Source organism: Phodopus roborovskii, unplaced genomic scaffold (genome assembly GCF_943737965.1).
Source record: "Phodopus roborovskii unplaced genomic scaffold, PHOROB, whole genome shotgun sequence".
Classification (NCBI taxonomy): Eukaryota; Metazoa; Chordata; class Mammalia; order Rodentia; family Cricetidae; genus Phodopus; species Phodopus roborovskii.
Window position 1 is genome coordinate 27,864,865 of NW_026126525.1, and position 25,681 is coordinate 27,890,545.

The 25,681-nt window shown below is 46.0% G+C and overlaps 2 protein-coding genes across 2 annotated transcripts in view; one reads left to right on the forward strand and one right to left on the reverse strand.

Moving 5' to 3' along the window:
• Nucleotides 1-25,681, forward strand: part of Ociad2 (OCIA domain containing 2) — an 844,164-nt gene that overhangs the window by 19,248 nt on the left and 799,235 nt on the right. The window lies entirely within an intron of this gene.
• On the reverse strand, nucleotides 1,115-5,334 carry Rasl11b (RAS like family 11 member B). Its single transcript, XM_051198368.1, has 4 exons — nucleotides 5,094-5,334; nucleotides 4,518-4,574; nucleotides 3,240-3,316; nucleotides 1,115-2,486 (listed from the first exon to the last, which is right to left on the reverse strand). The coding sequence occupies exons 1-4, from the start codon at nucleotides 5,230-5,232 to the stop codon at nucleotides 2,016-2,018; spliced, it is 744 nt and encodes a 247-aa protein (XP_051054325.1). The 5' UTR covers nucleotides 5,233-5,334; the 3' UTR covers nucleotides 1,115-2,015.

Sequence of the window (25,681 nt, forward strand, 5' to 3'; positions counted from 1 at the left end):
ATGGGTGAGCCCAGGGGCATGTGCAAAGGTGAACTGTCCGCTCACTGAGCATTGCTAACAATCATACAAGAGGAGAGCTGAGTGGAACATAGATACCTGCCTCTGCCCTTGGACTGTCTCCATCTTCTCGGAACACCATTCCCCACCCTGCTGCCAACACACACCCTTCCCAGAGGTGAGGTGAGGTTAGGTTCAACGAGCTTTTAAAAAATAAGCCCTCTATATAACAAAATGTAAATGTCAGAATGTCACTGTCAAGAGCAGTCAGATGTTCCCCTGGGAAAATGAGCTTAAATAGCCCAACCTTGTATCAGAGCAGACTCCCTACACATTCCAGTACTGCACCTCTGTGGCAGCTTGCATCTAAATGTGAAGCATGACAAAGAAATATCATTGAATACTCAGAAGTCACAGACTGAACTCCTTTATGTGAGCTGGAGGACACCACTCACTTGTGAACTCATGCCAGCCCCTCCCCTAGCCCTCCTCACAGGGTTACGAGGAGGATTAACCAAGCAAATTGTGGAACCCGCTGCCCAATTGGAAGGACAGTGCTCTGCCCACTGAAATGGAGACTCATTGAGTTTGCGTGAAAGGCTTCCCAGGCTCAAATGGCAGCAGAAGAGAGAGGCCTAGTAGCTGTGGCACACATGTGACAATGGCTCCATGGGAGCAGCTCCTGAATAGCTCTAAATCAATGGTGGTGAGCTTTTCCTGTGACTCTGGAGTGTAGTTTGTGGACATAGCATGAGCACGTCACACATGAAGCAGCACTGATTTGTGGCAAAGCAAGCTTGCCCTCGGTGGCTCTGTTGAGATGTGCACACAGAGGACCATAAAGAAAATGAGTAGGGGGCATGCAACTCTGGAACAGAAAGGCCAAATCACAATCAACAGTGCGTGTAGGTTGTAGCTCTTGTGTTATTGAACTTGTTCTGTAAGGATGGTTTGCAATGTGCAAAATGTGGATAATAAAATGTACCTTGCTGGTCACATGTTGTGAGGCATAGAGATCACACCTGGAAGACATACCCCTTGACTCAGCATGCTCAATAAACACTGGCTTTCTAGAGGACAGAAGGTAAACATTTCAATAAAGCCCCAGTCAGAAGGCTGCTCTTATCAAATGAGAAATTTATTGTACATAAAATAAATTAATTACAGTTTGAGCCAAAGCATGAATGGCTCCTTAAAGTGCATTTGTGTAGGGGATTTGGCAGCTAGGCCTGCATCTGGTCACTCTATAAGACAGCATTTCATCATCTCAGCCACCCATAGCCACAACTCAGCCAGGCCCAGGAAACAACCCAACGTCATTGCCATTAGTCATTTACACAAACCACACCACCATCAATTAACACTTTTTTCTATACCTGATGCCAGTTAAAAAGAAAAAGCAAACAAACAACTGTACACTGTCACGGTTGGGCAGTCCAAAGTTGAGTTTTTCACAGCTACTCAACATTTATAGCCATCCTGCATCAGGAGATCCAGCACCTTCTTGTAGACTACAGCTCAAGACTGTATACAGAATATTTTGCCCTAGAATTTGACCTTTATGGGGTCCCTCCTTGTTCTTAAAGAAATCTGGGCATCCTTCAAGTCAGAAAGGCATCCTGATAGCATGTTGGAGAAACAGAGAAAGGCAAACCTTCCTCTTGGGAGATAAAACAAAAAATGGAGAAGCAAGAGGAAGCCTGTGAATGCTTCCTCGGTTCTTTCATGCCCACCCTAATTCACGTCAATGTATTCGGTGAAACTAACCACCATTTATAAGGCAGTGAGAAACAAAGACATGCCCCATCCCCGCATTAAAGGGCCAGGCAGAAAAGTCACATATCCGTCCATCTGTTCTCAGGCTCCAAACACTTGGTTTTTGCAGAATCCACAGCCCCCTTAGGCCCCTCTGCTGCAGCCTTTTCCGGAACCATGAACTACCATCAGCCTGTAATGGTCCTGCTTAAGAACCTCAGGCCCTCTGCCCAGAAGACCAAACCCCCTCCAGGAGTCGTGCTTCACACAGATGTGACAGTCCTCACTTTGGCAGACAGAGCTTGCTTAAATCTCCTTTTCAGGTCCTGCATGTTGGGTGACTTGGGTCTGGGAATGAGGGAGGTCCTGCGTTTTTCAGGTGTGCTGCTGGGCTGCTGTTTGTGGCTCACTTCTTTGCAAAGGACATGGAAGGCATTGTAGACATCGTTGTAGTTTTCGCTGACAGATACTTCATAGAAAGAGCAACCCAGCATGCCGGCTAGTTGCAGTCCAAGCTGAGGGTCTACCTGCTTGATGTGTAACAGGTCAGCTTTGTTGGCCACAACTACCACAGGCAGCCGAGTGCTGGGGTGAAGCTTCTGGACATGCTGGTGGAGCTGGCCAATGAGTTCATAGCTCTTGTGGTCGGTGATGGAGAAAACGATGACAACGGCATCTGCCCAGCGAATGCAGCGATTCAGCTGCTCATTGCAGCTCAAGCCATTTTCATGCACCTGAAGAGACGAGGAGAGCAAGGTGAACAGTGAGTACTGCACAGAGCCGCAGCTCAGTCAGACCCTTAGTAGTAATGATGGTGGCTACGGGTCAGAAACAAGTTCTATCCCCACACACCAGCTTTCTTGACAACATGTTGATCCAGCTGCTTGGAGTTGGAATAAATAACAGGGCAGCTCACCACACTCAAGTGGAAAAGGGACCTACAGAGAACTCCACGCAGAGAGACTTTGTAGTTGCACAAAATGGGAAATTAACTGGCTAGACAGTAAGTCTGGGGAAGTAAAGATAGGAGCTGGAAGCATTTAAACCTGGATAGCTGCCCAGTGCAGGACGGGGAAGGAGAAAAAAAAAATACTAGCAGAGCTCTTTTGTCTACAGAGAAACTTTCCACAACATAAAAGTGATTCTGGATGTTGGAGACTGGACCCACATATTTGGTTTTTAATGCCAAAGGCACATACGTAAAAACAGAAGGAAGTGTTGATTTGCTGAGCTTCCCCCAACTCCCTCACCCCTTCCACCCCCCACTGAGGTGACTCCTCCTACAGGAGGGGCTCTGCTCTTCACCCAGTCTCCCAAACTAAGCCAGGCCAAGGCTGACCAGCAGCCAGATACAATAAAACTGTCAAACAACACGTAAAAGTCTAGACCTCACTCCCCATAGCCTGTCTTCCAATCGGTGAACTGGGGAACAATTAATTCCATGGCCACTGGTCTCCCCTTTGACCCACTCAGCATCAGTGTCTCACCTGGACGCCTGGAGTGTCCTGGACTTGAATTGCCAAGGTTTCTCCCTCTATCTGGACTTGTCTGGTATACAGATTACCTATGAAGGCAAAGAAAAGAGATCATGTTCCTCCTTTCATGTGCAATATTATGAAATGTGGGGTTGTTTGTTTTGTTCTGTTTTTTAATGCAACACAGCCTGCACCAATACACACAGGAGAAAAAAAAAAAAAAAAAGATGTAGTTCACTTCCATTTAATGGGTTTACTTCAGATCTTGTTTAAAGAGGCCAGCTGCAATTTTAACCCCATGCTAGTAGATTTATCAAAAGTAGGTCAAAGTTTGTGGGTTTTTAGAAACTTGCTGGTCTAATTTTAAACTTGAGTTTCCATACTTAGAATATTTCCTTGAAGCAAATTTTCTGGCTCAGTATGTGCAGGGTTTCTGTTTTTATTTTAGTGCATTATCATTCTCTATAAACAGTCATAGTTTGTCCACTGGATATAATAGATTCATAGGCAACTATGGTTAGTCAATGCACAGTTAATATCCCTGGCGTAAAAATGTGACATGATGATGACCAACTCTATAACAAAGCCGAAGGCTGCAATATCTTATCTTGGGATGGTTTGTGGCCCATTTCCCTGAATCCCAACAGGTACTCCCTACAGTCTACTTAGTTAAGCAATTTGCTAGCAGGTCACAGAAAGTACCAAAGCCTCCTGGGACAGTGGCTAATTTTCAGTCACTGAGAGTGAAAGATTTGTCTTCTCATTATGCAGGAGTTCTCCCCTCTAAAATCCTCAGCTAGTTATTTTTCTTTGTTAAGGAAAAGAATTTTAGGTTTACAACTACCCTTCTTTGGCCTTTGCTTTAAAAGGTCACCCTTTTGAGGCAGAGGGTGGGGGAGGAGCTGGTCAGCGGGTTTTCCGGGTTTTTTTTGGGGGGGGGGTTTAGGGAGATGGGTTTTTTTGGTTTGGTTGGTTGTTTTTGTTTTTGATGACTTTTGCAGGCATGTTTTAAAGGAAAAGGCCCTGGATTACAAAGGGTGCTTCCAACTGGGGTCCCTATAGTCAAAGAATACCACTGGGAATACTTTCGGGCACTTGATAAAATGATGAATGGGCCTGGAATGGAATGAGGCCAGATGGCAGCTAGGGGGTGGGGGGTGGGATCGGGTGCGGAATTGGAAGTGGCAGAATCCTGATGCGCACACACTCACTCAGAAGGACGTGTCCTTGAAGGCACTGAGAAATAAGAGCAGCAATCCCAACAGGCTTTTTCTCAGTGTATTTCCTCACCTGCATTTCGCTCATAGTCTCCGATGAACCGTTTAGTGAGGAACCGGACCACCAAAGCTGCCATAGAGAAAGGAGAAGTTAACCCACTAAGTTAGATGGGTCTCCGCCCCGCCCCCATCTGGAACCCAACTCTTCCAAAGAAAGTCACAGCCGGCCACCGAGGGAAATTCCTACCCCGTAGCTCCTTGACCCCTCTGCCAGACACTAGGGGGTAGCAGCCGTGTGAATTACGGCTCTGCCAGCGCGGAGGGTCTTGTGGCTCAGCCCCTCCTTTGAGCCCAGCTGGGCCACACCTAAGCCTTCCAGCAAGTGAATGTCTTCCTAACCTTAGGGAACTCCAGAAGAGATTATAGTCACTAACTCTCGGTTCTGCCCTAGACCCTGCCAGAGGCTCAAAACCCGGCCCGAAAGTCGGCGGGCCACTGTGCACCCCGGTGGCCCTCTTATGTTGAAGCAGGAGCATGAAGGAGCCCAGGATTCCGCTGCAACGCCCACCTCTCCCCTCTTCAGTCGGGGCAGGCGGGGAGTTCTCCACCTCTCTCCCCACAACCAAGTGGACCCCTCGCTTGCACTCACCGGTTTTGCCCACGCCGCTGGCCCCCACCACGGCGATCTTGACGAGCCTTCGGCCCGCAGCCCCCAGGCAGTAGTCGGCAGCGGCGCTGCCCGGGGCGGGGTACTCGGCGATCGTGCACATGTTCTGGATGAGGCGCATCGCCGCTGCCGCCGGGCTGCACCGCGCGGGGAGGGAAGTGAGGACAAGAGCAGCTCGCGCGGAGAGGGTGACTCGGTCCGACGACGCCGCACGCCAGGGATAGATAGAAAGTATCAGGGGGACCAACGACAGATCTGTCTCTGCGGTTCCGGCTGGCAGCTGGGGTGGCTGGCTGCCGGGCGCCGGTTTTCTCTAGCTCGGGCCCCACCCCCTCCCTGGGCAGCCAATCCCCGAGCTGCTTGCTCGAGGCCCCGCCTTCGGGCTGCACAGCGAAGCTGCACCCCTAGGGAGCCGAGGGCGAGTGCGGAGGCCCCGTGAGATCCGAGGAAAGCAGGGCAGCGGGCGCGAGGGCGGCAACGTGCGGGATCCAGCCGGCTCCCGCTGCGCTAGCACGCGGCCCCAGCTGTGGCTGCGGGGTCACGGGGTCTCAGATCCGCGAGGGAAGGATCTGTCCGTCTCTGCCGAGGCTTAGATCCGCGTGAGAGACCTGTCCGTGTATGCTGGGTCCCGAATCCGGGTGGGTAATCTGTGCCTGCGAGGTCTCTGATGCTCGTAGGAGATCTGTCATACCTGCTGGGTCTCAGATCCGCGGTGGCTATAGGGTCTTTGTCTACCCACCTCGCCGCCACGTAGGGCAGTCCCTAGGTATTCTCTGGGTTGGGTCCTCGGTCCCCTAGCCTCGCTGACCACTGCCTGCCTTTAACTGGTTTCCCCACCTCTGAGGCTAAGGAACATGCCTGTGTCCACTACCCTGACCGGCTTTGTGCTCTGCTCATGTATTGTCCTGGATTATACATTTTCCCATCATTGTATCCATAAACCAAGGGCATCCCACCCACCCATAAAATGTAGCATTTGTTTTGGGGGTAAAATATCCATTTTGCTATAGTACTTCCGGACAGTGCAAGCTCACGAGAAACACACCACAGAAAGCAAGTGCTGCACCACCAGAGGCAAAACTAAGCCCGAAGTCGCTAGAACAAGCTTGTACCTCTCACCCAGTCCCGGAGCTGTGACATGGTAAGAAAATAGTCACTGTAGCTATGGATGGAACTCACTGGGAGGCAGAAGGGCCCCGCGTTTAGTCTGGTCATAAGGCAAGGGTTAGTTTAAAGCGGCTTGATGCCAAGGAAAAAAGCCTAGCACCTCAGTGTTGTCATCAGAGAAAAGCTTTGTCAAAGGCTGTCCAAATCCCAGCTTCAGCAAACTTCTACACCTTATCACCACCACCACCATCCCTTTACAACCCTCGGGCCCTTTTATCTTGGTCCCTTAGACAGCAAAGCCTGTGACTTTTGTAGACCCCTAATTAAAGATAGAAACGAAAAAAGAGATTGATGCCAGTATCTACACCATTTCCCATTTAATCACCTTCCATTCTGGATTTTATTCACCAGGTATTTGAATGGAATTTACCACCTTAATCTGGGCGGACTGCAATGAACTCTCTATTAACAGTTTGAAAGGCTGGAGGAATTGGAAAGGAAATAGAAAGATATTGTTGAACTGCCTTGATAAGCCCTCTAGGATGAACAGCATACCCAGTGGGGCACACAAGCCAAGCACTAACTGTAAAAGGCTGCTTTCTAGGCAGAACCCTGGATTGAAGGAAGGTCAGCCATCTGAGTCAAGGAGAAGAGGGCATGTCCAATTTGCATCATGTCTTTTTGTGTGGTTTAAATTATACTTGAGTTTTGCCAGTCTATAAAATCAAACTTAGCAAAGCGGTAATTACAGGTAGCATGTACCTTTCAACCCTCGGCACCCCTAGCCTGCAATTCTATAATGTTTACATAGGAAATAAGTACATAGTCTACAGTATTTGTTCGGCTGCTTTTTTTACGCATACACACAGACATGATAAAAATTCTCAAAGGGAATTTCGCTTAGAATTATTTTAGCTTCTGATGTTTCATTTTCATTACCACGAGACTAACCAAACCTGTGATTTTTCTGTCTACATCATGGAGGCTGAATTTAGTATTCTTACTTTAAGTCAAAATGAACTGGCTGTTCTTAAAACACACAGAGATCAAAAGAAAAAAGTTGAGGAAAATGATAAAAAGAAAGGTGTGTTAGGTGACAGACCCCAGTACCCCCCCACACACACACCTGTATCTGGTTAACCTTAGATAATAGCACTTAGTGATCACTTCTTGGAAATACAAATGGGGGGGTGTGGAGAAACAGGCAGGAGACAAGATACTATTGAGGGCTGACTGTATTCCAGACTATAGGAAAGGAATTTTACTCTTTACCTCTAGTTTTAACAAGGGGAGTGACCATACCTGTAATCCCATCACTCCTGAGCCTGAAGGAAACAGGAGGACCCTGTGCCATTGACATGAGGCAGATACTATCCTTACTTCCAGGAACCATACCCACTGTTGTCCCATAAGCCACCCCAAACCCGTTCTCGGTGCTTGTCCAGACACACTGCACAGTTCTTTCCCAGAGTCTAACAGGGTGTCACTGTCTGACAGCAGCCAAGCAGGCTATCATCTGGGCATCCAGGATGGTTTCATTATTAACAGGTCTGCATCTCATCTAGAATGGGGGTGGGAGGAGGAGAGCCAGGCATAGCCCAGGCTGCCTCAGAACACGTGATTTCTCATAAGTGAGCACTCTTAAGACAGAAAACAAGCCAATCCCTTAAAGCTTCCATATGGAATTGGCAAAGCGTTGCTCTATTGCTAATGATCAAGTGCACAGAAGCCACCCAAGCCAAAGTGGGAGAAGGACAAGCATCACTCATACCTGTAGATGGGAACAGTGCCAAAGAGTCTGTGCCCATCTTCCTTTAAAGGTGAGAGAACAGAGCCTCACATACATCCTCACAAAGATCACAGAGCCTATAGTGGACAGTACCACAGTCTGCCGGTGATCAGTGATATTTAAAACCAACTAAATGAAGACTGAGGAGGTTGCTCAGTTGGTACAGTATTTTGTGAGCAAGCATGAAGGCTGGAGTTCAACCCCCAGCACTGTGTAAAAACAAAAACAAAAGAAAAACCCAGGCACCATAGCACATACCTAAATCCAGGCCTTGGAGAAATGGCTGTTAAGACTGTTGGCCAGACAGTCTAACAGAGTCAGCTCTATATTCGGTGCAAAATTATGTTGAAAATTAATTGAAAAATGGGATGGTGAATGACTGAGGGAGACACCCACATAGACTTCTGACCTCCTCGGGCTCCCACAAACACATGTGTATGCACCCAGCCAGCCACACACACACAAATGCCACAAATAGTCAGGAGATGGTATGCTGCCATGTGATGTGCTCACACTCTCCCCCTCCCTCTCCATCTCTCTCTGTCTCTGTGACTCTGTCTCCCTCCATCTGCCCCCTCTCTCAATCTTAAATAAAGATAAGAAAGAGGATAGGAGATTAAAATATGAGGGATTCGGGGGAGTAAAGACAGGCATATTTTGCTAAGTTTTGATTTTGCCTCAGCATCTGGAGTTCCTCTTTGATCTTTAAAGTCAATCTTTGATCTGAAAGCTTCCAGAGATAATCTGGTGTCTGGAAGTCCTTAGGATCCCAGAATGTAAATTTAATAAATATTTACTTAACATCTGGGCTGTGAGTATAGCAGGCACTGTGCAGGGACTAGAGTCTACTCCGGTGATTTCATTTACATTAGGTATTGGAAACTGAGATGTGGCCAAGCAATTCCAATACAATGTGAGAAAATGCCTTGATAGAAGAAATTCATATGTCATAGGAGAAGATAATAGGACCTAGAGTAGAAATAGGCTCTAGTTAAGGAATAGCTGGGCTGGATAGTTGTTATATGTGTAAATGTATGTATATGTACGTGTAAGCATGTGGGGAGCTAGTTTGGAAGCTGCATTTGCCCCTAGAGGAAAAAGCTGGTAATTATCTGTGGGCTGTGAAATGAAGGAACCTGTAAGACAAAGGCTCACTCCAGTGAGGAGAACCAATCATGGACAGAGACTCGGGATACAGAGAGCAGGGCACAGGAGAATTCTAAGGACACACACATTGTTAGAATCAGAAAACCGATGAGGTCCCTTCTTCCAGGGGACCATGTCTATGGAAGCCAGATGAGTGCTGCTCTGCCACATCCCCAAGGGTTGCTTCCAAACGTGTGTGTCAAAGTACATGGGCTTTTGCCGAGTTGGGGTTTTATTATTTATTTTGAGACTTATTTCAACCCCACCATCTATGGGGATGCAGCAAATAGACACACCTTTAGCTATTGTAAGCAAAACATGATTTAACAAATAAGAGAGGTAAGACCACAGGGACTCAGGAGCTGAACCTACAGTATCTTTCCTCTCCCTTCCTAGCTTGCTCCCCTCCTCCTCCTCCTGTCTCTCTTCCTCACTTATTGTAAATCTAAAGCTACTTAAAAAAATAAGTAAAAGGAAATCTAGGGAGGTGAACACAGTAAAGGACAGGTGATCTGTGAATGGGGGTGGGGGGGGGCTGGAGAGATGTTTTAGTTGGGTTTTTATTTATTTATTTATTTTGAGACTGGCTACTCTTCCAGAGGATCAGGGTTCAATTCCCAGCACCCATATGGCAGTTCACAACTGTCTGTAACTCCAGTTCCAGGGGATCTGATGCCCTCGTACAGACATATACCTGCAGGCAAAACACCAAAACACATAAAATAGAAATACTAATTATTCTTTTAAAAAGAAAACACCTTATGAACTCCATCACTATGTACAATGGAGTATAGCCAATAAAAAATAAATAAAATGAAAAGTAAAGCCATCACAGAGGAACCCAGAAAGTCTATTTTCTCTTATTAGGGGAAAAAGGCTCTAGGGCATCAGTTTGGCTCCTGGCTGAGGATTAGAACCCTTCGCCCATTGTATAATGTCCCCTCTAAGAAATTTTCCAGCTGAATCTCTAGAGTTCTATATCTTCCTGACACCCACAGGGGCATGTCACACTGACCTGGTACCTTCTCTCCTGTAGCCTTCTCCTAGAAAGACAGATTTTGGCATGCTCACCAACTTTCCAAATGACTGGCCAGTTTGGGCTTTCATTACCACACTATTTGTGAAATACTGTGACCCAGGAATGGTGAGTGTCTGCTACATGGAATCCTGAACAGCAAGTGGAGGGACATGCCACCAGCACTAGGATTGAGACAGCATGCTTTGCAACCAGAGTTTATATATTCAAGTGTTTTAACTAAAGCGCACCATGGCTCAGAAACAGTCCCTGGCTTAAGGAGGTCAGAAAAGGCCAGAAAGTTTATTCTGCCACATTGGAGCTTCTGGGAGATGTTTGGGAAAGCAAATAGGGACAGGACAGACAATGAAGCAACACAGGGAGCTTTCGCGCAGTGATGCCACAAAGGGTATGCAGGTGCGTACAGGCCTGCACTGTCCGCCCTGAAGAGCTACGCTGACACACAGTGAGGTATCAGTGGGGATTCCCCCCTTTAAAACCCTAACCTTCCTTTTGATTTAATCACAATTGAAAGACAGCCAGAATCCCTAGAGTGAAAAAGCAAAGTAGAGACAAAGGCGAAGGGGAAGTGCGATTAAATAAAAGGAGACACTCCCCTGCGTGCATGCACTCGCACACACATGTGCATTTTGTCCCATAAAACCATAACTTTGAAAAAACTAAAACCAGAGCTGTAAACTCTAGGCAGTAGGACTGGCCTCAAGGAGGCTCCTCCCTCCCCTCATACCTTGGTTGGTTTCTATGGCAGCAGAATGAGCCTCGTTTTCCTCTTTAAAAAGTGTTCTATATGACTCCTGTCTCTGGATGCACTGTCAGATTTTTGTCTCTCTTCTGGGAGATTTCCTTTCTTTCAGTACAATGCAGAACGTAAGGGAGAAGTAAGTCTTTTCACTTAGAGTCCTAAATTTTCAGTCTCCATGACTTCTGGCACCACAACCCAAGTAATTCTTTCTGGGAACAGGCAACATCCATTTGACAAGCAGTCTGATGATAATGGTTGAAAATAAACTCAAGTTTTAAACATTGCTCGGGACAGTGAGTTCCCGGTGTGCTTTCCCAGGGGGTGGGAGGAGTTCCAAGGCCGTAGGAGTACTGAGTATTGGGAACTGACATGTCAACAGGGCCAGTTTTAGAGTTCCTCTAGGGAAATGAAAAGCCTGATAACATGGCACATGAAAGTGACAGCACCTTTTAGACCCCTTTCTTCCCTTCTCTGGTGGGAAGAATGCTGTGCATCCACCCTTGTCTCGCTGACACATCATTGATTTAGAAGATTACAAAGCAAAAAGACATGAGTGTCTTGGTTCCTCAGGAACAAGGTACTCAACAAGATTTTATGTTCAGAATATACACACAGGCAGAAAACTTGGAAAGACCCAGACAATTGAGGTGGTTGTTTAACATACTCTGTTGGCTCCAAACTTCTAAGTAGATTGGACATAATAAATATTCACCCTCCTCCTGCCCCTGGGAGTGCAGGGCCACCTGAGGCCATTTTAGGGACCCTTAGTGTCTTTGCACAGGAGCCGATGACTTCTCCGCAAACCCTGAGCTTCTGCGCATGAGCATACTAAGCTAAGAGGAAATGGAAGCATTTTGTATCCACCTGTAAACCAGGGAATAGCATCATGCATCCCATTCCTTGTGTCATCTGGAGAATGAACTGTTAAGCTGTGTTTGGGGCCTAAGCCACTGACTCTCACTGCATTATCAAGGTTACAGTAACTCATCAAATACTACCCAGTCCCCCATTCATGCCACTACTTCAGTCCATCCCAACTCTCACAGGTCATAATATGAAGTTGTAGTATGAGCTGATATCCAAATTAACAGGGACACAGAAGCAGAAGCTGCCCAGTTGGTGAAAATGCAAATGGAGATGTAATGAGTTTCTTTAAAAAAAAAAAAAAGCTTGACGTGGAATTCGGTCACTGCAAGGAGACATTTTCCTTATACCTAGGCCATGAGCATTTAGGCTTTTCACCAAGATGTTCTCATTATTAATGCATTTTTCTCCTGATTGCAAAAGAAAATGGATAGCAGATGAGAAGAATGTGATGGGATGGTTTTTAGGAAATGTACGAATGACTCATGTTCTTGATTTAACAAAGGCACTGGCTTCTATATAAAGAAACAACTTAGATCCAAGATAGAAGCTGTGCACGGCAGAATGGAGCTGGTAGATGAACCGTACATTCCAAGGAGTGTGAAGGGTGGTGCGTTGGGCCATCTCTGCCGGGAACTTGGTGTGCGGTTCATTATTAGTTATTATTAATTCACTGGGAATGCAAAGCTATCTACCCTAGACCTTAAATACTACCAGGCAGGAACACTCCAGGATTGGCCAAGCTGATTCTTAATTGAGCCCCGAAGCATGCAACAACAGAATATTTGTTTCCAAATGAATGTGTAACTCCGCAAGCTAATGGAAAGATGTCTTTATAACTCTATGGTAAACAGAGATAGCTGATGTGAGTATCACAACAGTATGTTGAATACTTAGTGACACCCAGTGTATAAAAGGGACTGACAGGGCTGCAAAGATGGCTCAGAGCACTGGCTGCTCTTCCAGAGGAGCTGGTTCAATTCCCAGCATCCACATGGCAGCTCACAACTGCCTGAAACTCCAGTTCCAGGGGATCTGACACTTCACACAGGTATATGTATAGGCAAAATATCAATGCACATAAAATAAAAATAAATAAAATTTAAAGGGGACTATACAGGTTTAACATTCTTGGGTTTTTTTTTTTCATGTTGGGGGTGAAACAGGCAGCAGTTTCTCAACCCCACCTTGTTTTCTTATCAGCGGTTGAGAGGTAGTTATTTATAACTTGTCAGAGTCACTCGCTGATCCCTCATTACCTGCACTTAGATGAGGAGATAGAAGGAAAGCCTGTCTGTATTCATTGGCCAAGGCTGCAGTGCAGCCAGGAGTCAAGACATTCCTCTGTCCTCTGTCCCCAAGCCAACGGTCAACGATGGGATGATTGCCTTGGAATAGTTATTGCATCTGACTGTCAAGCAGACCCTTTGTGAGTTTAGGGCTGGCTTCTTGCAGATACAGCACATGCCAGCCCCAGAGCACTAGGAGAACAATGCACAGATTGTTATACAGTCCGGCAGGGGCCCTAGACGTTCTCAACAGCTTGTTCCAGCACAGGAACCCTCTGCAGCCTCTCCCTCACGTAACGAAATAGCTTAAAACCACAAGTAGCCCCTACTCAAGGCATGACTTACCTGCCTCCATCCTTTGTCCATAGTTCAGTTCCAGGCCTGGCACCACTTAGGATCCAAGCTTCTTGTCTCTCTAGCTATCAGCACCTGCAATGTCAGGACACCCTGTAGATTTCCCCAATGCCTTAGACACCCAAGTGTCTTATGGGAAATGGTGTATATAAGCTTCATGTATCTTCTTACCGACTTTCAGTAATCTCTAGATTACTTAGAATCCCTAAAAGAATATAAATGCAGTGTGAGTAGTTGCTTAGCTGTATTTAGGCAATTGTGACAAAAACAAAAACAAAAACAAACAACAAAAAAAAAAGAGCCTGTGTATCTTCAGTACAGGCATTTTTTCCTGGGTATTTTCAACCTTGGTTACTTGAAGGATTCCACTCAGCTACTCACCATGTGCCATGTTCTCTTTTATTGTTTATCATCAGCTCCCAGCTCCAGAATAGAAGCCCCGTGAGTTCACTGCTCTGTCCCCAAAACCTAGGACATGTTCACCACAGAGCCCAGAGCCCATGCTGTCAAATAATGTGTGTATGTATGAGTGAGTGGCTGGATGGATCTCTACATTTCGAGTACAATGAGGAAAAGGGGCATCAGATAGAGTCGGAGGAAGTTAGTCTGGTAGGCATGGGTGACAGAGAAGGAGGGGGAGGATGGGGGGACAGGTAGAGACTGGCTTTAAAGGTGAGTCAGGCCCCCAGGCTGCTCTAGTCACTTACTCAGCCTTGGCTCACTCTACCCTGATTCCAGAAGGAGGAAGAGGGTGGTTTGAAGTCTGTAGAGATTGCAAAAGATTGAGAGGATCTTGATGAGGGCCAGCTTGGGTCTCTGGGAGCAGAATCTAGGTCACTGACGCAGAATGGGAGACAGAGAAGGGAATGGCAGGGCAGTTGGAGACAAGGGAAACAGGCAGGCAGGCAGCCCCTGCTAATAGCACTGTAGCAAAATACCAAAGGAGCACTGCAAGGGAGACAATGGGTGCCCAGAGCACTGTGGGAAAATAGAAGCTCAGAAAGGGGGCATCACAGAGAGCCAAGGGGTGAGCTGGCCTAGGATTTGAGTGAGTAGGTAATATGGACGTAAAGTAAATGGTGAATCAAGAATGTCCATGAGGCACCTACCCAAGAGCTACAGCAGTACCTAGCGCCTTACCATAGTCCAGGCACTGTGGATCTGCAGGAGAAGGGCATCTCATGCAAAGGGAGGCTAGAAGTAGACCTTCCTGCTATACTGCAGGCTCACAGGAGAGGGACTATGCTGGGCTTTTCACGTCTGTAGTCTCCACTCCTAGCAGCTGCCTGAAATGGGAGCCTGAATTAACAACAACCGGTAATAAGTGGTATTCACTTTGTGGCTTTCCGTCCTGTACTTCCTCCTGGGCATCTTGTCCTGAGCCGGTATAGGACTTGCCCACCCCTACCTGCAGTAGTAACTGACCACCAGCTGACCACAGGACATGGGCCAGCACTGCTCCACGGACCCAGGTGGATTGACTCACGACACTGCCACAACAAAACCCACACAAGGCCATGTTGATGAGATGTTCTCCCTGTTAACAGATGTGAGAGCTAGGTCAGAAGAGTTAGGCAGTCTACCCAAGGTGACACAGCAAGGACACAGAGAAGGCTACTGCTTTTGAGTGCAGACAGTCTGGCTCCAGAGGCACAACCCCGAACGCGTGGCCCACCTCTCAACAGACTCCACTGTCCCAGGGCAAAGTGCCCTTTATCCTCAGCCTTTATCTCCCCTTTTAATCTTTTCTTCAGCTCAGGGGTTGGAGGAGGTATGTATTTGGAATGGAATGTGTGAAATGCAAGGACAAAAAGAGAGCAGGTTAGGGGAAAAGCTGGGGACATGTGTGTGTGTGTGTGTGTGTGTGTGTGTGTGTGTGTGTCCATAGAGTACTTGGCCATGCTGCTATTTCTGTTGTTCATGGCTCATAGCATACACAATTTAGCACAGGCTAGAGCTGGGGAGATGAGCTGTGCTACAGACAACAGAGTATTCCCTGCAAAGGGGAAGGTCTGTCTAGAGAACCTGTGAGTTCCAGGCCAGTGAGGGACCCTGCCATAAACAAGATAGACAAATGCTCCTGAGGGATGACACCAACATTGACCTTTCACTTCCACGCTCATATGTAAACATACACACAGACACACATACCCAAAGCTTAGCCAGGCTTCATAAAAAACATAATCTCTTGTACGTAACTTAAGTGTTTGTTTGCTTCTTCCTTTTGCGCTGATATCCTAAGGTCTGAAAAGGCAGCCAGGCATTCAGAGCTGAGTCTGAGGAATGGAATTCAATTTAATCCAAGTCCTAGCCAGGCACTCAACAAGGTGCTTAAAAAGGGAAGGGTGGCGTTAATCTATTTCTTGTTGTGCTTCTGTCCTGTTACATAATGCCAACCCCATTGAGAGTGGAAATAAGGCTTCACAATGGAGCTGGTGCCCAATGACGTGGAGCACATTTGCTGAACACCGGTGGCTATTGACAAATGCCACAGCTCCATTTGAGTGTTTAATCATCAGCAGAACCTTTGATGGCTTCATATGTCCTGCCCATGTGACAACATGTATAGGAAACAGGGCTCCAGTGGAGGTGTGGAGGGCAGAATTCTATTTCTATTCTTTATGTAGCCAGTTTATTCTACTGTTTGGGGCAGAGAGTTCATTCCTGAGCAAACACGTTTTTTTCCTGTAAGTGTCCTTATCAATGCGATCCTCCAAAGTTGAGAGGTTACTGATTTTTTTTCAAGTATTAAAAAAAAATCATTTACCAGAAATACTATGTATGTAACTAAGATGTAGAGTCAGTAAAGCTTTTGTATGTAAATCACCATGTGCATGGTATGCCCAATATTCAGGTCACTGAAAAACAAACAAACTTAATAGGCTGACTGTCTCTAGGGAATTTACAGTCTGAGAAAGGCATGACTTCCATAATGAAGAATCAATGATACACGCTATGATTCATAAAACATTAAACGGAGAGAGATAATGGTAAGTGCTGGAGTGGCCATAGGATGCTTCTTCAAGGAACTAGAATGTGAACTGGGAGCTGGCAAGATGGCTCAGTGGTCAAGAGCATGGACTACTCTTCTAAGGATCCAAGTTTGGTACCCAGTACTGTGTTAGAGAGCTCACAACCACCTGTAACTCCAGCTCAGGGGTCTGACACTCTCCACAGACACTTAAACATATGCAGCATACATACATTTACACAGACATACATGCGCATAAGCATAAGTAGAAATGTATCTTCTTCAAAAAGATCTAACTGAGCCCTGAAGGGTTGCTAAGGTTTAGGTGGAAGGATGTATTTGAAGGGTAGTTGGATGAGGCATTTTGGTAGTGTGTGGCAGAGACTGCACAGACAGAGGAATTGTGCTAGATGGAGTGGGACCTTGGATCCAACACCTATGATATTCCCCAGTTCTGGAAGGACCTAAAAGCAGGCAGTTCAGAATTGAGCCCTGGTGCCTCCTAAGTACCCAAACACAGTTGGAAACCCCAAGATTCCAACATGTGGGTGAGAGAGGCTTCACCCTTCTGGAGCCAATAGGAAAACAGATCCATTTCAGAATCTGCTGGAAGTACTAGGCATGGTGGCACATGCCTTTAATCCCAGTACTCAGGAGACACAGGTAGGCTGATCTCTATGGATTCAAAGCCAGCCTGATCTACATGTTGAGTTCTAGGTCAGCCAAAACGACATAGTCAGACCCTGTCTCAAAAATCAAAATCAAAAGATGTCTGCTAGAAGTAGAAGATGTGAAGGGTCAAATACAGTCAGAAAAGAAATACTGTGGCCTTGACTAGCATTATGTTCCCAGAGAGACATAAAATAACATGTATCCATTGAAGATAGAGCATCAATGACAGGCCAAAGAATCGGTGCCATCCAAGTCTAAATAAGAAGTTTAAAGTTGTGGTGTAGTGTTTTGCTAGAGCCTCGTGCTGAACCTTGACATGGTAGAAAAACAGAAAGTCAAGCAGAAGTGTGCGAAAGAGCACACAGAAGAGTCCAGGCTCACTTTGTGACAACCTTCTGTCAGTGTCACTAATCATCCAATGAGACAAATAGTGTCTTAATTGGGGTTTCATTTCTGTGAAGAGACACCATGACTAGGGCAACTCTTATAAACATTGAACTTGGATGGCTTAAAGTTTCAGAGGTTTAGTTGATAATGATCAACATGGTAGAACATAGCAGCTACAGGCAGACATGGTAGTGGAAAAGGAGCCAAGAGTTTTACATCTTGACCTGTAGGTGACAGGAAGTGAGCTGTCTACCACACTACCTAGGAGACTTTAAAACCCACCCCCACAGTGACACACTTCCTCCAATAAGGCCACACCTACTCCAACGAAGCCACACCTCCAAACAGTGCCACTCTCTTTGGGGGCCATTTTCTTTCAAACCACCACACTATGAGTCTATGGGGAACATTTTTATTCAGATACCTATCCCTTATTACTATCCATTTCCCTCTTCGAGTTTCCACCTCTCCCAGTTTTGGTGCCATCACACTTGAAACACAATCAACAAGAGTTTCAAAAGGCACAAAGCACAGCAATGTTCCAGAAACAGGAGTCACATATGTGATTCATCAGGAGTAAGGAGAGATGGAGTGAGAAGGGCAAATCTGAAGGAAGGGGAGGAGAGGGGGAACTCTAAAGAACTGCTATTTCCGCAGATTGTATCCATAAGCTAAAGTAAGTGTAAAATTTGTCCAGCTACAAAGTTGCCATGGGAATAGAATGAATTCAGGGGCCAGTACAAGTTCAGGCAATATCTGTGGAGTGCCAACCATGTACTACATTTATGTTACAAAAAGACAGGCTGGAACAGACAGCTCATGGGAAGGGAGGAATCTGAATTGCATGGAGAGAAGGCACATTCATTCAGGCTCTCCTTGGTTGATCATTCATTCCATCTTTCATTCTTTTATGTGCTCACCTAGTCATAAAATCACCAAAATGCTCACTCTCAGGTGCCCTCATTTATACTGTTTTCTATGGAAAGTAACTCTCTGGCCCATCACTAGAACAGACAAGAATAGAACTTTTGGAGCTGTGTTTCACAATGGTCCAGAGTGCATACCGTATGCTCCTGGCACTGTTACGATACAGTTGAATATTGGTTCAGTTTAGTCTGAGGCTAGGAAACAGCCAACAGATAAAGTCAGGAGGTGGAAGAGCATAGAAAAACCAAAGAATAAGATGTGCATGCACAAGGTCCCCAAAATTGGCAGCCACCAGGGACCTGGCCAGCCCTTGTATGTATCCCCATCCCTCAGCTCAGAACAAATGTGATGAAAACTGTGCAATGTTTCTGTGTTGGCAGGGAGCTAGAAACTGAAGTGCAGTCAGAGGCAGAGAATGGGCTCACAAAGCACTTTCTATAAGCTCCTGGGTGGGCAGTACGCCATCCATGAGAGAAGTTTGCCCCTTTTGGAGACAGGCTGGACATCTGAAGTGGCTGAGATTCAGAACCTTGGGTGGAGGGGTATGTGAATAAGTTGTTTGCTCCCTCTAGAAGGCTGGAAGTGGAGAATGATTTCAAAACTGTGACAACACCTTCCTCTTGACCTCAGCCAACACCTACTTAAGTGAGAAGGGTGAAGTCAGTAAAAATTCATAGACTGCCTTGTCCCAGTTTCTTCACTATTTTGACTTTTTCTGTCTTGTTGTGTACATGATGTATAGACCATGATCTAACAGTGATGACCCTGACACCTAGTGAGCATAGGATGTCTTGGGGAAGTCAGCATTAATGTCACATCCGTGGCTTTATGGCATTAAGCTGTCCAGAATGTCACAGCAGATGTCTAATTGCTTAAGAACGTGAATAGAAGTTTCCATGGAAAGGCTGATTCAGTAACCCTCTGCTCACTGCTGTCTCTAACAGACTCAGGCTTAAATCCCTAAGTCCCAGGTCATTGTTGGTGACGGTGCCGGCCAAAGTGTCAGTCTTTGATGTTGGACACTAAAGCATGGTGCCATTAGCTAAGTGAGAAGGCTGACTGGAGCTATTTTCGTTTTACCAAGTAGACAAATGGATTTCTAGGCAAGGTAGGAACAGGATTTCTTTTCGAACGAAATTCGATACTTCTGGGGTTGGGGTAGTGACTTGGGGACCAAGAGGATGAGTCTGTGGATTTGTTTGATGGGAAAAGTTAAAAGTGGATTTGTTGGGTTCTGGCATGGCTGGATCTAGACCACAGTGGCATCCACATGTCCAGAGACCTTGGGCCTGTTCATTCCTTATCTGTATTCCCCCCCCCCCCGGGTCACATTATTTCCCAGGAATCTCCAGGATTGTATAAGCCTCAGAGATAGCAATCCCCAGCCCAAAGAGAAAGCAAGCAGCCCCCCTTTCCCAATCTGCCCACCAAAAGTTCCTGAATGGAGTCTAATTAACCCTGCTTGGGTAGTATGTACATTCCCAAACAGAGCCAATTCTCTTGGTCAAAAGGGTAGAAAAATTCTGTTGGCTGGGCCTAGGTCACATGCCCAGTCTTGAAATGAAGAAGGTGAGGACCACTTTACTGATGCACTTGGGGTAAGAATGAGAACAGGACAGTTATAAACAGGAAATGGATACCAGGCAAGTGGCAAGTGAAACAGCAGGTCTCCAAGCATATCCCCCCCCCCCCGACACACACATATAATGAATGCTATGGTTCAAATGTGAAATGTCTTCTGTAAGATCCTGATCTTAACATGTGGTCTCCAAAAGACGGAGCCTTGCAAGATGAAGTAGGTCACTGGAGGATGGCCTTGAGCCTTATAGTCCAGACCAATAAATATCCTTCTAGTCTTTGCTTCTTGTTCCCAGAGATTCGAGGAGACAATGAGTCCAAACTCCAACACGCCTCCTCCACCATAATAGACTGTACCCCCTCAAATGGTGAGCATGGATATATCCTTCCTCGGTTTACTTTTGCCTCTGCAACTACTAAAGTAACTGAGACAATTAACAATCTCTTTGAAGGATGGATGGGGCTAGGCTCAAGAATGTTGAAATATAGCAGGGTACCCAGTCCTGGAGGATTTAAGGGAGCTCTTCACTTCTCATGTTCACATTTACTGTGTTTTCCTGGAAGGCATGGGAAAAAATGGAATTTAGCAGGCATTCCTTAAAGGGCTGCACACAACACTTTCTGGAGAGGTGGAGTAGGGTGGAGATGATTATGCCTTCAGGTCTCAGCTCCACCTCTACCACTTGCTTCCCATGTGATCTTTACATCGGAGATTCTGCTTCCCCCCCTGGAGAGATAGAAGTATAGTAAGTCTCTTACCCCTGTGAATGCTGAGGCTATGACTACTTGGAATGAGGAGAAAGACTTGATGGATTATCAGTAGGAATAATTATAATTTACTAAATGTGATATTTTGCTTGTACAAATACAGCCTGTCTGAAGGTCAGAGAATGGAACTTGCCACTAGCTAACCATAGATGTCTGGAGCTCTGTACAGACAGACAGGAAGTGAAATGGCTGGGCAGAAACAGGAAGTGAGATGGCTGTGCACAGATAGGAAGTGAGATGGCTGGGCAGAGAGAGAATATAAGCAGGAAGAAACAGGCACTCACCCCCTTGTCTGCTGAGATACTAGGAGGTAAGGTGTGCTGTGGCTTGCTCCTCCTTCTCTCTGATCTCAGCATTTTCCTCTATATCTGACTCCAGATTTTTATTATTTAGACCAATTAAGAATTCCATTTACAACTAAGCCCCTCCAGTGAGTTGGGTGACTCATACATGGTTCATATTACTTGGATTTTAGTGTTGAGAAAAGCAGGTGTAAGGAACCTGTCATAGTCATCTTGCCAGAGAAAAGTAGAGGTAGGGTTTGGACTCAGATCTTTTTGGCTTGGGTGTATGGCCTCCCTGTTACAAACCCTACTCTTGGTAGGACTTGTTCTCCAGTGCTGGTTAAAAGCTCTTGAATCTACCACTGTTTTTACCAGCACCACTTTGGTCTTTGGTTTGTCTAAAGAGTGGCCTCTGCCCCCATAAAAAAACAGAATTTCTGATTCCAACATTTTGGCCTTTTCTTCAAGAAAAAATTCCTTATTTTTATTTATGTGTTTGCCTTATGAATTTATATGCACTATAGGTATTCCTGGTGCCTGAAAAGGCACAAAAGAGTGTGTCAGAATCCCCTGGAACTGGAGTTAAAGACTGTTGTGAGTCCCTATGTGGGGTTTAGGAACTGAACCTGTGTCCTCTGCAAGAACAGCAAGTGCTCTTAATCTTTGGTTCATCTCTCAAGCTCCTCTGCAAGCACAATTTAAAATTTTTACAATTGTCATCTTCATCATTCTCATTCAGGTCACCTTCACAACCACCATGTCTCATCCTTGCCACAGCTGCCACCAAAACCACCATAACTACTAAAATATTTACCAACTGGCAAGGTAGATACCATTGATCAAATCTCATCCTTCACCAAAGAGCCCACCTTGGGTTGGTGGTGCAGTGGCCAACCCTGGGTTCTACAATGCTCCTATCACTCATCACTCAGTGGCTATGGCCGCCATTATGAGGAACAGTTGTATCCACAGTGACCTCATCACTGAAGGTTGCCCAACTATGTCTCTCTCAGGACCTGCATCTCTGTGAGCCCCTCCGGATACTCAAAGTAACCTCTTGGAAGATATTCTGCGGTGTGTTTCTTAGCCAAGACCTATGCTCGGTTGAGTTTGCTTTTGATGCTGCCCTCTAGTGCGGACCTTCATCATCTCATTCAGAGGCAGCAGTTCTCAACCTGTGGGTCTTGACCCCTTTGAACTAAATCAAAATGAATGAGGCTATTTGTGGCAGACACTATTACCTGCCTGATCCAACAGCCAATCAGTTCCCTGGTCTTGATGCACAACATCTCAAGGAAGTTCTCACTTCATAGTCTTGCTTCCTAAGAAGTGGCTGAAAACGCTTTTCTAGCTAACAAAACAGAGCAAGTAAACATGTATTAAGGAAAGCCTTGGGTATCTGTAGCCAGTGCTGCCCTACTAAGAGAGGAGGTCCATGTAGGTGCACTGAGGCAAGGAGCAAAGTGGGCATGGTGAGTAACTGTGGCATTTCTCATCCAGTGGCTTTGTTCACTCAAGCCAGCCCTGAGCTGGGGCCAGGAAAGAGTATTGGGATGTACCCTGAGATCACGAGACCATTCACAACTGAGCTGAGAGCAGGAGTCCGGAACAAAACAAGGTTGGCTGTGGGGTGAGTTTGTGTCCTCTTCATTAGTCTGCAGGCATACATAGACTGGGAAGAATAGCTTTGTGTTCTCTCTGGAAAGCACCGTAAGTAGAAGAAGATGGAGAAGAAGGTGGAAGTTGTTCTCAAAAAAGAGATTCCAGATTCTGTTTAGGGTCCTTGAAGTGACAGGGTTGGGTCAGAAGGAGCACAAGTCTTGATGGCTTTTACCCACCAAAGTGGAGGATGACTTGATTTGAGCTACTAAAGGCTGTGAGCTGGGAAGGTGCTAGTGTCAGTGGGTCTAAGCAAAGCTGAGTCTTAGTTGGGATGCATATGTTGTCTGTGATGATGGTATGGATTATCAGATGACTATCAGATTATGGGAAGAATGCAAAGGCCCGGTAGACAATGGGGACCAAAGAGTATGCTACTTGAACTGAGATAGCAGACCTAAGGCCAGAACCACCAACAGTCTATCCTTCTACTGCCTGAGCACATGCCCTTTGGAGCAGAGTGATACCTAGGCCTCATAGCTTATTGTCTTCCTCCCCTATCTGTAGGGGCAGACTCCATGCAGGAAGTCTCAAGGAAACCAGAGAAACCAGACAAGCAAGGCAGAAGAGTCATGTGAAAGGGTGACTTCATCGCTGAAAAGATGGGTGCTTAGTAATGTGACCAGTGGTTCTCTGGCTCTAGGGGACTGTGATCTGAGACTGAGCTCCTGCGGTCCCTTCCCTTTTCTTGGCCTGAGAAAGCCCCAGTGGCATTAAAAAGAGAAAACTGTGAAGGTGACAGGGCCAAGGTTTGAGAGCCCTGCAAGATGCTATGGTTATAGTCAAGATTTCACCCTGTCCAGACAGGGCTGGACAGACCATTTATTAATGTTAGACACAGCTTCACACAACAGAGTTCTTGATGTGGATGTCTGAGGCTGTGGTCAGAGTAGACACCACAGTGTTGTTCAAACCTCGCCCCACTTACATGTCATGTACCAGCCCTAAGTGTGGCATCTGTTCTAGTAAAGCTACCTGGTGCATGTTCAACCTTGGCTGGGTTGGTTCACACCATGTTTACAATACTCAGAAAGCTGAGGCAGGAGGATGGTGAGTTCGAGATCAGACTGGCTATACAGCAAGATCCCGTCGCAAACAAAACACAATAAAAAAAAAATGTGCCTAACCTTTCAGGGGTTCAGTTTCCTGGTTTGAAGAAGGGGGTAATTATGACATTTATTTACCAAGGCAAACGAGCTAGTGAACTGATAAACATCTTATATGATGTACCAATGTGATGATCTTTGGCTGCTGTTGTTTGTTTTGTTCAGGAATAGAACAATGTTAGGTGTATGGAAGGATCTCAAGAAATAGTTGTCAAATTAATGTTAATTATCATCAGGCTAAGGACACTAAATAGACACAGTGGGCATTGTATTAAAAAAGAAAGGGAGAACATGAAGTTGGAAGGAAAAGTATGAGGAGATAGGTGAGGAATTGGAGGTGGGTTGGATCTGAATACATTATATCTACGTAGAAACATTAAATTAAAATATCTTATGGGGCGGAAAGTGAGAGCAGTATCCTGAGGTTGTTCTCTGGCCTTCACATGTATGCATGCACATGTACATGCATGCACATTCATAAATGTAATTCAATAAATTATCATTATTGTTGAAGCTCCAAGGTATACCCAGATTCCATGGAAAGCCCACTCTGTTTGTGCAACACCTAGAAAGAACTGCTTTGCCTGGCCCATCTTTGTCTCTGGCCAGCTGAATTGAAGTATACTTACTGAAGGGCAGCAATGGAAGGAGCAGTCCATGCTGGCTTACCAGAGCCTGTGAACTACAAATGCTACCACCCACACCAGACCAGACACTGCTAATGGCTTTTGTTCATCTGCCAAATTCTTCTGCCTGCCTGTCCTCCTCTGGGAAGAAAGCTCAGACATGACAGAGTCCTCTGGAAGCCAGAACATACCAGAAGTTGGAAGCCTTGGGAGGCAAGCAAGAAGGTGGCTACCTGAGGGGACAATTCTTGGGGATCCTACACAGCCCCAGGGGTATTTTGATCTCTTTGTGCCCCAGTTGCCCCTGCAATTATAGCCCTGGCCTTCAGATTGCCTGCACTTCCTTTCCTCCCGAGGAATTGTTACAGAGAAAGCTCACAGGAGTCAAAACAAGCCTGGTGATATGAAAACCATATGTAAACTTGGCAGGGTTGCCTCTTAGCCTAATGGGCCTCCCAGACGTTGCAGGCCTACAGACACTGGCCTTTTGTGAGGCTGGAGACCTGGCTCCCTCCCTCTCTCCTATTCTGTGAAGACAAAATGAAAAAGGGAAAAAGGACAAGGAAGGTAGCCAGCCCTTTTCCCGTCAGCTGTGAGCTTCCACGCGCTCAGGACTGAGTGGCATTAGACACTGTGAGGGATAAGTAATGCATTGGGCTTCTGTTACCAGCCTTGTTCCCAGGGCCATCATTTCTATTATGTGGTCCTCATGGCACACTTTACCCCCATTTCAGAGGTGAAGTCACTGAGGCTGACAGAGGCCAAGCAGTCTATGTGACACTGTTGATAACTGGTATTTCCACTAGTGAGACTTCAAATGCAAGAGAATATAAATGAATGTCTTGATCTTTTTTCTTCTTTCTTTTTTTTTTTTTTCCAAAGCTGCCTCCCAGTTGACCTTTGGATCATTTCAAACAAATTTAGCAACATTCAAAACTTTGCCTGCAGGCTTAGTTCCCCATTATAGAGAGAAATTGAGACATAATTCTCTCTTTGTGACATTGCTGGAATGTTGGATAATATTGTAGCTTGCCATTGTTGTTTCTACCTGAAATTACTACAAGTCAAGGCCCGTTGGGTGTGGAAGATGACTATATTTCAGAATGACCATCACTATGGTGATAAAAGTTAACATTTTTATAGAATAGTTTTCAGGGATTAAAAAAAAAAAAGAGGCCGGGTGTAGTAATAGAAAGCGCCTTTAATCCCAGCACTTGGGAGGCAGAGGCAGGTGTATCTCTGTGAGATCAAGGCCAGCCTTAAGC

Excerpts from the sequence above, each read along its gene's own strand:
- Rasl11b (XM_051198368.1), bottom strand. The coding sequence starts at position 5,232 with ATGCGCCTCATCCAGAACATGTGCACGATCGCCGAGTACCCCGCCCCG. Across the intron at positions 4,575-5,093 it reads CAGCGGCGTGGGCAAAACCG|CTTTGGTGGTCCGGTTCCTC; the intron begins GTGAGTGCAAGC and ends TCTCTATGGCAG. Across the intron at positions 2,487-3,239 it reads AGGACACTCCAGGCGTCCAG|GTGCATGAAAATGGCTTGAG; the intron begins GTGAGACACTGA and ends TCGTCTCTTCAG.